Source organism: Lathamus discolor, chromosome 2 (assembly GCF_037157495.1).
Source record: "Lathamus discolor isolate bLatDis1 chromosome 2, bLatDis1.hap1, whole genome shotgun sequence".
NCBI classification, from domain to species: Eukaryota; Metazoa; Chordata; class Aves; order Psittaciformes; family Psittacidae; genus Lathamus; species Lathamus discolor.
Genome location: NC_088885.1, coordinates 148,647,151 through 148,659,612, shown reverse-complemented (window position 1 = coordinate 148,659,612; position 12,462 = coordinate 148,647,151). Strand labels below are relative to the sequence as shown.

General features: G+C 41.4%; 1 protein-coding gene across 1 annotated transcript in view; it reads right to left on the bottom strand.

Annotated features, from left to right (window-relative positions):
• Window positions 1–790: 790 nt before the first annotated feature.
• Window positions 791–12,462, bottom strand: part of FER1L6 (fer-1 like family member 6) — a 65,383-nt gene continuing 53,711 nt past the window's right edge. Inside the window, exons 35-41 of the mRNA XM_065669156.1 lie at window positions 11,420–11,562; window positions 10,768–10,856; window positions 8,568–8,666; window positions 6,101–6,342; window positions 5,600–5,763; window positions 3,728–3,828; window positions 791–1,342 (exon numbers count right to left, since the gene is read on the bottom strand). Of these exons, the coding sequence (XP_065525228.1) occupies window positions 1,162–1,342; window positions 3,728–3,828; window positions 5,600–5,763; window positions 6,101–6,342; window positions 8,568–8,666; window positions 10,768–10,856; window positions 11,420–11,562 (1,019 nt within the window). The 3' untranslated portion in view covers window positions 791–1,161. The remainder of the gene's footprint in view (window positions 1,343–3,727; window positions 3,829–5,599; window positions 5,764–6,100; window positions 6,343–8,567; window positions 8,667–10,767; window positions 10,857–11,419; window positions 11,563–12,462) is intronic.

The window sequence follows — 12,462 nt, the reverse complement described above, 5'->3', positions numbered from 1 at the left end:
AAGGATGCTAAGTTGCAGATGTGAGTGTAGCACATCTGGATAACACATGTACCAGCCCAGTCCTACACACTGCTGCGATGCTACCTTGCCATATGAAATGCAGACTAACTGCACAACACACAGAAAATGGCATGGGCCTGGTGAGTTTTGCAGAAATGACTTTTCAGATGATGCTGAGTGTGTCCTGGCTGGCACAGCACAAGACTGGGCTTGAAAGCTCATCCTCCACCACAGCCTCAGGGCTGTACCTTGCAGGAGCCAGGGCTATCTGGGATGCTGCTGTTGTCCTGCCTCTGCTGGGTGTTTCAGCTTGGTAGGAACTTGCCTTGTGGGGAAATCAAGTGCTGCTTTTGCCAGTCTCATTCTATGGACATGGAAGGGGAATTAGAAATTACAAGTTTTTTCCCCAGTCCATGTTTATCTTGTGGTAGTTTAAGCTCCATAGTTGTGGTGGCTGTGGAGGGAAGACTATGCTTGAGTTTTCCTGAGGGTTTTGTGATGGGCTGGGGTGTTATGGGTGGAATGTCATTTCAGTCGTCTTGCCCTAACAGGGCTGCTGCTACTGCTTGCTGCTGTTGTCCAGAGCCAAGGCTTGGTCCTGGATCGATGTATGTAAGATGTCTCTATAGAGCATAGAGCTCCTACTGAGAGGTTCAAGATGAATTCTGCAGATGAAACCAAATGAGACGATTTTACCTTAGGTCTTTTTTAATATACCTTTTAGCTCAAAATAATCATATTGTTGTAAGTTCATTGAATAACAGTTTAATTAATTACAAAACTATGCTAAGACTGAGCTATTCATTTAACTTGGTGCACGTTTTGCTCTTAATATTTAACAATTTGCCTGTAATAATAAATACGCGACTGACAAATCAGTTTCTGTATAGCACTGAGGAATTTACATTTAACTCATTTTTAGGTGCAGAATCAAACTTTAATTGTCAATAAAGCTGCACCAGTATATTAATAATAAGCTGGATCTCAATAAGCAGCCAAAGACGATGTTAAAATATTCTAGGCCTCCAATTTCTGATACAAATAGTTATCATTTCTTTTTACAACGAATGAGGTGTGTTTCAGGTTGATTAATTCTGTTTGCCTGACTTTTAACTGAAGTGTCTGCATATGATTGGTTACAATGAGAGCTGTAACCTATTCTCATCCTACAACTATCCTGTGACTGATTGCACCTGGCAGCGTGTAGATGAAGAGCACCAGGAAGATGATTAGAATGAGCAAGATTATGCCGATGATGATGTACTTCTTGTAATTTTTCCAGATCAGGTGGTACAAACACTTGAAAGGGTTTACAAACCAAGAGAAGGATGTGTCTGGTCGGCTAAAGGGGAAGAAAGAAAAAGAGGAAGAAAAATGTAAAAGCAGATCCAGCTATTTCCAAAGCTATCCCACTGCAAAATACATATTTGAGGCTAGAAAGGACCTGTAACTCCCGACAACCCACTATATAGTTTAGAGGGAACTTCCAAAAGTTCACATTCTATTAGGTCACTTCTTCCACCTGTCCCTGAGCACAATCTCCACACACCATTTGGAATGAAATTCCAGTTCACACTTCATAACTTCTCCAATTTAAGGCAAGATACAGGGTTTAAAATTGCGGATAATATCATGATAAATCCTAAATAAGAAATGCAGACATCTTGACCTTCAGTAGAAAGATTTCTAATCATTGCAAGGAATTTAGCTATGCAAAAGAATGCCCTGGTTTCAGCTGGGATAGAGTTAATTTTCTTCCTCGTAGCGGGGATAGGTCTGTGTTTTGGATTTAATCTGAGAACAAAGCTGATAGTACAGCTGTGTTTTAGTTGTTGCTGGGCAGCGCTTTCCCTGATCAAGAGTTTTTGAGTCTCTCATGCTCTGCCAGTGAGGAGGGGCACAGGAAGCTGGGAGGAAACAGAGACAGGACACCTGACCCAAACTAGCCGAAGTATACAAACTAGCCCAGTGTATAAACTCGTGGAGTCACCTGGAAGGGACCAATCACTGCTCATGTCAGGCTGGGTACCCTTCAGTAGGTGGTGAGCAATGGTATTGTGCATCACTTGTGCTCATTGGGGTTTCTTTTCTTTCCCCTTTTAGTTCTATATTCTCTCCCCTTGTTATTTTCCTTATCATTATCATTATTAGTGTTATTATTAGTAGTAGTGATTTAGTTATTAAACTGTTCTTATCTCAACCTGTGGGGTCTACAATCTTTCACTTCTCTTCTGCATCCCGCCTGGAGAGGGAGATGGGGGTGTGAGCGAATGGCTGCATGGTGCTGAGTTACTGCCTGGGTCTAAACCACAACAAAGGAGTAAAAAGCTACTAAAAAAAAAATCTTATTGCTCAATGATCGTCTTGGTGCCATAACAGTCAGAGCAGCTCAAACCTGGCGTATGGCCCAAAATGGCATATTTTCAGAAGGAAATTTAAAACAGGCCTCCTGAAAACAGAAGAGATGAAATCTAAGTAGTTTGACTGGGAAAATAAAGAAGAGCCACCTTCTGGTGGAGAAGATCTGCATTTCACAATCCTGTTTTTTATTCTAAATGTGGCCCCATGTCATATTCGCCTCCATAACCAGGAGTTTCTTCACACTGTACAGCAAAACTGGCTGCATTCAGGGAGGAAAACAACGCTCTCCTTAGGAAAAATGTTGGCGTACTCTCTCCTGTGGCATGGCACCCAGCTTGGGAGGTCACTATGTCTCTGACTTCAGCAGCCTGCAGTGAGCTGAGGCAACATCTGTCAGCTTTGTGTGATGGATGATCTAGTGTGTACAGTGGTGTGAAGCAATACTAATATCTGCAAAATCGGGTGCAGGTTGTCTTTCTTATCCAGTATCACTGCAATTGTGCAGATGGTGCAGTAGTAAAGAGAACAAAATTAACTGAGGGTCACAAAAAGCAATGTCCATGTCTCACTCCAGAGAGCTGTTTAAGGAGTTTAAGCAATGCCTTAGTCATCTTGAGAATTCAACATTCAGCATGTGGAAGTGAATGCTGATGTGAGAGAAAGTCTGTAAAGCTAAAAGGCCAACTGAATGTATTTTAATTACAGGCTGTGTTTTATACTGAGATGGAAATGGCTCAGAAATAAATCAACAAATAAACCCTCCAGGTTAAAAGGAATTATTAAAAGTTGCATACTCTAGAATTTACTGAATCACAGACTTGAGTAACAAAACCATTGGTCTGCACATTCCGACTACTTAGGGGCTTTTCATAATCTTTAAAGACAGGGAAAAAGAAAAGGCAGACTGTTGCTCATCTAATTTTTCTTTGCAACGTAGGCAATAGAATTTGGTACCGGTAAGAGCAGAACATTTCTTATAATAGAGTGCGTCTGGAAAAGCATCCTCTCTTGATCGGCAGAGATGAAGAGATGGATCACTGCATGGATAACTTTGGCCACCACAAAACTAGACTCACTGCACTTTATTTCTCATTTGCATATTTCTCTTTAGTTCCTGGACATTTAACCTTTGCTACCTTTGCTCTGGTACATTAAAGAGTCTGCTACTGTCTAGTAGCTCCTAGAAGATAATTTTGGGTTTGAAATTGTTTTGTTTCTCAATTTAAAATATCTCTGCTTCTCTGTGTGCTTAATTTTGTCAGTTCAATATATACGTTTTAGGATAAAGAGAGGATAACGAATGAGGAGACTGTCTCCTGCTGAATGCCCCTATCCCAGCTTGTTCAATGAATATACCCCTACTCACTTGGGTTTTTCCAAAGGCTCGGGCTCCTTGCGAGCTTTGCCTACTGGATTCTTCTCAGCTTCTTCTGCTGTGACTAAGTGAAACTCAGCTTCCACCTTGCCCTGGATGGGAGAGATCATACATAAGCATCCACAGATGGATTATTTTCATCAGATCCCAGTGGGATTTGGCTTGTGGAAAAATTATGAAACCATCTGAGAAAGAAAAGGAAATTCATTAAAGAAAATGAGACCAAGTCTTTGTAGCTAAAGAGAAATCACGAAGGAAAACCCAGACACCAAATTCCTGACTTATGCTCAAGGAACTTGAGGCATCCCTGTGGAAGACAAGGTCATCGAGAGATGGAAGTGGACTGGGAGAAAGAGAATCACTTGTATGAGAGTTGAGAAATTGGAACTAAAGCAGGATTTGAGAGTGGAGCCTGTTCACTAAATCCATAGGAAGTACACAATCACCTTCAGTCTTAAGAAGGCAATGAACTTAAAGTTGACACTTATTGTTAAAACATTCTTCCTGCTGGAATGGACAGAAATATGAAGGAAGGATGAGATTTAAGAAAACCCTTGGAGAATCAGTGGAAGTCTAGAGAGACAGAGGGAGATCCCCTGAAAACGGTCAAAGCAGGTGAATTTGTAGAGGGTTATACTACGGGAAGGTAGCTTGAAGTTCTTGGTCTGTGTCTCCAGAGGGACCTAGATGCACTTAAAGGCTTCAACTACACTGATCCCAGAACTGGGCTGCAGCAATGCCCAGGTTCAAATTCAAGCTCCCTAAGTTCTCTGTGGCCATGTGAGCACGTCAACTTGGGGTTTAATTCACTAGCTCACACAGCTCTGTTTCATGCTCTCTTTCATGTAGACGTGCCCCCAAGACCATATTCAGAGTTACCTATCGGTAAGTACTTCATGCCTAGATACATGCCTTCCATCTAGGAAACAGAGGATCAGAGTTGTTGTTTAGGGTCCCTAAATTGCTGTAACAGTACAAACAACTAGTAAAGAAAGGGAAAATGGAGAAGTTCTGTTATACACTGAGAATTTCAGCATAGCTCCATATTATACACAGAGAGCACTACGTTATGAAGAGAAGTTGCAGCACCAAACCCTGAGATAAATGGCTATGTACACGCTAAGTGAGATGTACATCCTGCTGCAAGCCTTGTTACACTAGAGGATTTAGGTAGGTGAAAATTTGTGTGACAACATTTATATTCTTCTTAGGAAGATACTTCTAATGTAACAAGTCCTGTAGAGTTTGAGGGATGCTGTCATTTTTCTTTGCATTCCTTTAGATCAATTGTATCCTGTCACTAAACCAAAATATATTGGCTTATTGAGCACCCTTCAACAAAAGAGGAGACTGTGCTCTATCTATTTCAGACGTGTCACTAGCAAGGAGAAAAATGGTAGACTCCAAAATCAGTTCCTTCGCCCTGGCTGAAGTGAGAAATAAACAGTAAAGAAATAAAGAAGCAGGTGAAATTCCTCCCAGGACTTCCTCAGCTGACAGAAGGTTAGCTAGAACCACCTGATTTCCACTCTACCCATCCAGTGTGCTGGGATATGAACAGTGAAAGAAAGCAAAGAAAAAGTGCAGAGTGCTCTGGGATTATCTGAACGGGTTCTATGGGGAACCGCTAAAGATGGTTTGGACTTTGGAGGAGTCCCATGGATTATCAGTGGTGGTTGTTCTGCAGATGCCATATCCAAAATCAGCATGTGTCTGTCTCAGGATCTCAGCAGAGCATATCAGACCCAGAGAAAATCATAGAATCATAGAATAGTTAGGGTTGGAAAGGACCTCAAGATCATCTAGTTCCAACCGCCCTGCCATGGACAGGGAAAAGCTACTCATCTGTAGTGAGCTACCTACCGTGAGCTCCCCAGCCTTGATGAAAGGCCACCAGCCTCTGACACGCTTCTGCTGAAATATGGAGATCTTGTTTCCTTCACTTGCTGCCACAGCCATGCCCAGGTCACAGCTCTTGGCTGTCTTTGCTGCTCGAGGAAATCCATTCAGGTTCAGCTCAAGAGTGCCTGGAGGGAGAAATAATGTGACAGCTCTCAGAGACCAGACAGACATGGAGGCGTTTAAACAGCAGCTCCCAGATGGGATACATGGAGCAGCAGCTTGGGCCCAAGCTCGGGAGCTGGAGATCTCTCTGTACTGCCAGTCATCCTTTTGTATTGCCCTAGCATGATGTCATCTAAGTTCCTAATTATTCCCCCTCCAAGAAATGTATAAGTTTGCAATGTGGTGCTTCAGAGAAAGGCAAGTAAAAGTTGGGTCATACCCTGCTTTGTATGCGCCTCTACAATACACAGGTCTGGTGAGACCTCAGGTGAAGCTCAGGCAGTTCCATTGCATACTTACCCAAGAAATCATCTGAAGAGAGTCTTTCGAAGTCCCACACCTGAAGCACCAGCTCAGCAGGTATTTTGCGCTCTGTCTTTTCCAAGGAAAATATGTTTTCTCTTGTACTAACCACCATTTGTTTCTCTGCTGGGAGGTAGTGGAACGGGAACACAAAGCGCCAGTTGAAGTTACCCTCTCCTGTCAAGGAGTTGTAATGTACGTCTGTCTCCTGCTTGTCCTCTTCCAGGCCCTTTATCCACCTATGGCAAGCACTGCTGTCAGCAGGGGAGCTTGAACTGTGGTTATCGTTGGTTACAGGCATGATCATTTACTAATTCCTACCTAATCAGTAGGAGGCAACACACCATCCAGGACTGTTACACACAGAAACAATCAGTTGGCTGCTTGCTATTGGCCAAGATGTTTGTCTTCCTTGGGACAGGCAAGACAGCATCAGTCATTTACCCACTAGTAATCACCCTGTATTCATGTTGTACCACTCTAACAAATCTGTGACAATGTTCCAAAACTGATTTCAGTGCTCAGTGTTAGAATCTAAATTGTTTGCAGTTCCTGTTTGGGGGTATAAACATGGCATAAGTATGGTTGGAAAAGCCTCTGGTTTTCCTTGTGGTTTTCTCTTGGTTTCTGCTACAATGTGAACAACATCTGATGTGCAATGCTATGGTACAAAAGGACAATGCTTTCCTCAACATAATCTTCTCTTCTAAAGAGCTCCACTGAGGTTATGATCCAGCTAGGTACGTTTTAGTTCTGAAGATGATTTATCACAGCTTGAGTAAAGATCAACATTTTGTGCTGCATCCAAAGAGTGGCTTTTCCCTGCAAGCCCCATTATTTGAAAAGGGAATTGGGAAAACCAGTAACAATACCAAGCACAGCACTGCCCCAGTGAAAGTCCGTGCTTCGTGGCAGATTCAGTGCCATGTACACTCTCTGAACATAATGAGATTCGTGTCCTCATCATTAACACACAGAAGCAATTAGTTTTCCACTCCTGCCTTTCCCTGTCAGACTGCTCTGACAGATAGTGGTGTCCTCATGTTGTCACACAGCTCAGCACAAAGGCTGGCTCCTTATTTATTTCCTCAGTTTTTCAAACTCAGAGCTACTCTGCAACTGCTCTGGACACCTTAGTTCATTGCTAAGTTGGATATAGCTCTGTGAACTCCAGCGATGTCCTGGTCGCTCCTCTCAGGGAACTGCAAGGGGAGGTTTGCTCAGCCAGTGTGTGCAACAACTGCAGTTGCAGCACGCTGAGGACTACGTGGTTGTATTAGTGTGTGCTTCACTTGGGCTAATTTCACCTCCTCCAAAGGAGTTGTACCATTCCTGGTGCCCCGCACAGCTTGGTCAGAGCTAACTCAAGTTTTCCTGTTAAAATGCATGTAGATATACCCTACAGAGGAGTAAGAGCTGCTACCAGGCTGCCCTGTCCTTATGCTTACTTTGGATTTGTTATTACATTCATATGATTTCCAGAACCTGCAAAATGGAAAATATCCTCTTTTCTCTGCCCCATCAGTCCCAGTGCTTCCCACGGTGGTCAGTGGCAACACAAGCAACAGGTTTTTCAGGAAAATAATTTTGCCATATTCCTAGCGTCCTACAAACTCAGATTTTTCCAGGACTCCACAATGATGCAGTTAATATTAACATATAATCCCACTCTCTAGTAGTGGAAACACAGCAAGAAATCTAACACCAGTCTTGGACCTGAGATTTGTAAGACTTCCTACTTATGCCATCATTTCCCCCCAGTCTGTCTGCTACCTTTATTCAAATACTGCCAAGCAGAAAGTGCAGAGCAGTACTCCAAAACAGGAAAGCAATTTGAAGAAATAACTTGCTGCAATCTCAGGAAAGAGCCAGGGTTCGAGTGTCAAACTCCCCTTTCGTTCTGTCTTTTCATTTTATCTTTTACTGGCTATCCCAGTGGCATTTGTGAAGCTGCAATAGACATTTAGTCTGCAGCAAGAAGGAGTTGAAGAGCAGAAAGTCCCCATATGATGTTCTTCCCAGCCCGGCCATGGTCATTCACCCATACATTCCCCACATGAGGTCAGGAAACATTTCCAGCAGAGGTAGCCTAGCAAACACCTGCTTTCGTTTTTAACAGGGTCATCATTCCCCTTTATCTGATTATGTCAAACCTCTCTGTATCTGTGTAAGCTCTTACAGTTCAGACCCTGTAAGTGTTTGATCTCTTCTCAGCTGTTGGCTTGGCTCTCATCTCATGCCATCTCTGCTTGAACAGTAACGACCAGTGTCATTTCAGTTACTGGATTTTAGCATGCCAAAAAAGAAGCAGTATCAAATATAAATGAGTGATTTCAGCACCCATTTAGAGCAAAGTACCAAGGTTACAGAAACAGTTTATCCTATATTCTCATAGCATTTATTTTTTCTGATATTTGAATGAAATATTACATATACTGTTGAAGACAAGTCCTGAAAAACTTACCCTTTTACATAGATATCGCTTGATTTTTGCCCTGTAAAGATATTTTCATCCTCTAGAATTACATCCTCTGTATTCCAGATTATTACCCTCAGTTCATAGCTGAAAAAGAAAAGAAAGTAGGCCTGTATATACTCAAGCGCTGGTCAGACACTAATGTAAACCTCTATCAGATCACACTTTTATCTCAAAGTGAGAAATGTATTTTTGCAAGACTCTAAAACCAGTATCAGCCTCAGGCTTGTGTGTTTACAAAATTCTAGTGATAGAGTGAGGTTGTGGCTCCTTCCAGCTCTTGGAGTGTGCTGGATTACAGCAGGGTCACTGCCAGTTTTGGAGGGATGGAAAATTCCTTGTGTTTTATGTGCCTGTTCCTTTTCAGTTCTTTCCACAGAAATGGTGCAGTGAAACAAGGCAAAATTGGTCTGAACAACATCATCAGAGAAGTCTCCAAAACAGTGAGCTTCTTGCTAACAAAAACCAGAGCAACCTGTGAGGTGCTTTTCAATAGAAATGCCTAAAAACATTGTGTTTGGTGCAATCCAGTGCATTAAAAGGGAAGAGAAGCACTCTTTAGAGATATTTTCATTTAAACAAGTACAATCATCTTTAGAAGCAACAGTAAAAGGAACTGACATTTTCCCATCTTTTTCACTCCCTATATACAGACATTTATAGTGGCCATACAAAGCTTTAGAAGCTTGAACTGAAATACAGGTGTTGGAGGTGACATAAAAAGTTATACTTAAAATTTTAGGTATGCATTGAGTCATTGTATGAATTGCAAAATAAAAAGATCCCCAAACCCGTTTGAGAACACCAGTGTATGATTTTTCTGATACATGTGTTGTCTTCATAATAGCCACAATCTCAGGTGTGAAAGAGTTTGTCTTAGAAGTTACCAGGTACTCTACATCATAGAATCATAGAATCAATTAAGTTGGAAAAGATCTTTAAGACCATTAAGTCCAGCCATTACCCCAGGACTGCCAAGACCAGCTCCTAAGGACATGTTGACCATGAAAACCAAGCCTCCACACACTGGGTGAAGAAACTTTCATTTGCTGTGCTCCATCAGAGCCTCGTTCAGTTGTTAACCAGAAATGTTTTCACAAAGTGTTTAAAGTCTTCTGGAGTCTGGAACCTGTTTTGCTGCAGCAAATAAGCATTTCACAGCAAAACGTGTAACTCATGCTTGCATGTTTACTTTCTTATAACAAATGGTTTGACTAAATTTTGCCCTGCTTTTTAGACTACATAAACGGCAGCAACAATTTATTTTCGTGGGTATGGTTAGTTTTAAAGCTATTTGGATTGGACAATTCTTCTTGTTAAGTAGCTTTGTAGACAGTTCTGATCTGAAGAAAGTAATTGTTACAGGGACTCTTACTTTTGTCAGACCTTGGCTTATGTCAAAGGAAAGGAAAAGAATCAAGTTTTTATGACATTGTTTCTTGTTCAAACATAAATACAGGAATAGTACCTGATGCTGCTTCAGACATAAAACTCTCAGGAAAGGCCTTGCTGAAGTATTGGAATATATCTGATACAGATAGGCTGAGAACTCTGTTGCTCATTTTTGTGTTTCATTTACATCCAGTTAGAATGAAGGACCATGTGTAGTGTTGTATATAAAGCAGCATAAGTATCTGTGTGAAATCTGAGAGATTATTCCAAAAGTATCTCTTCTATCTGCTGCTGCTTTATGTGTTTCTTGGTCTTGTCTTTGCACAAAGTGATGGAAATGCAATAGGTTGCATTTCCATTGCAACTATTGCATCAAATTAAAGATCTCAACCAGGGTCAAGTAAATTATCTGGCTGAAAGAGGTAGTGAAATTGGAATTACTTATTTCAGCTCAACAAGTGGATGATAACATCAGAACTGTTAAGGGACTCCTGCATCCAGCCACCTGCAATATCTCTATATGAAAGAAAGGGATATCTTTCTAAAAGAGATTTGTGATAGTCCTTGTTGAAAAATCACCAACAGGTCTGTGAGTTGTTTAATGGAGGAGACTGAACGAGATGCTCTCGTTTGACTTGAAGTCATGTGAACCTAGGAAAACTTTTCTCAGGATTACAGTGGTTTGTTGTGGTAGTTCTTTCCATAGCTCTTTCCATAGCTCTTTCTAGACACTTGAGGAAGACGCAGTCTTTGAAGACTTGTGCCACTGTGCTGGGAGGAAAGTACAGAGTATTACCCTTTAGGTTTTCTTGGTGAAATGTCCACTGGGGGTCCTGGCAGAGGCATATCTTTAGGAAACATGTCAACCCACATCTGTACACGACCCTTGAAAACAGAGATAAACATATCTGTAAACCCTGTTTTAGAGAGACTTTAGAAGGATTTAAACGTAGTTCTGACATCCAAAACCACTGCTTCTTCTATAAGCACCAACCAGCTGACTATCCTGTAACTATGATCTAATCTATAAACTTACTATAATTTTTTATTTTTTTCCATACTATCATTCCATCAATCTCTCAGGAATTTGGTTGAGCTCAAACACTGGCAAATTCAAGGTAAATTCCATATAAAAATAGTACATGATGACCAGAAAAGAACCCCGTAAGTCTAAATACAAGCACAGTTTTTGTTAACTTAATAAACTAAAGCATTTAAAATCATGAAAATATGCGATTACACCTTGTGTGATTACCATGTATTTAAGTAACTGGCTCTATACACACGTGTGACAGTTTCCAGGTTGATACTGTACAAAATCGCATGTATAGTACAACACTTGGATGCTGTCTCTGTGAGTTTGCAGATGCAAACAAAAACCACAATAACTGGAGGAAAAGAAAACTGCTTCTGGGTCTACCATCACCACCATCTCTGAGCTGCTCTACCTGTTCTATGCCTGGCTTATCCTTATGGTACAGAGGCCGAGTCTCGATGTGCTCTGGGACCAGTTTATACCCGGCTCCAGGAATTTCTTCCCAAGCATGTAAAACCTTTAAGGAGAGGTGTTCATACGATTCAGTTGGCTCCTCTGTAGCAAAAAGTAAAACAAAAAGAACAAAGGCAGCTGAATTATAATGTTGAACCCCTTGGTAAAATGTTCCATTAATTATTAAAGATGGTCATTAAAAATTTGCTTTAGTTAAAGGTTTTACGAATTATCCCAGCTAAGTAAAGAGATGTCTTGAAATACATTTAATTCTTGTAAATAAGGGTACCCACAGGATAACTGGAATATTGGCGCTTAGGCAGCAGTTTATCTGTAAAACACAGCAAATAATTTCACTATTACAACCAGCAGTTTTTCACAGGAAGGTAGAAGAAACTACTCTTACAGAAAATTGCAAATCTGCTTTTTTACAGCTCACAGAAGACAAGGAAACTTAGATTTTGATGGAGCTGGCCGTAAATAGGCACTAGTAGTTATATCTACACCTCATTTTGCCTTGTGATGGCAACAGCAAAGACCCCCCTGGAGGACCAAATCACACATCAGGGGAAGAGGGTTGAAATCCATGGGCAAGAACATGTCACCTTCTGATGTGCTCAGCTTGGCCACTGAAGGAAGTGAGACCCCAGAGAATGGCACCTCTAGGAAGGACCAGTGCTAATATTGGAAGCAGGGAGGATACCGGCAAGCAGAGAAAGCCTTTTGGGCTCTTGAGCTTCTCTTTCCTCCTTTTTTGTGTGGACTCTACACAGAACACAGACTACTGAGGAGGGATATCTTCTAGATTAGGAGAGAAATACACAGGTGAGAAGCAAATTAAAGACTTCTTTGTGTCAGAAAACTGTTGTGAGCTTTCCTGTGGGTGCTATCACTGAGGTCCTGGTAGTTGACAAAGGGTTTGTTTGGGATTTAAAGAGTTGGTATTGAACCCTTCCTAATAGCCACTGCTACAGCCTTTGCAGGCTGTTGGTACTGCTACAA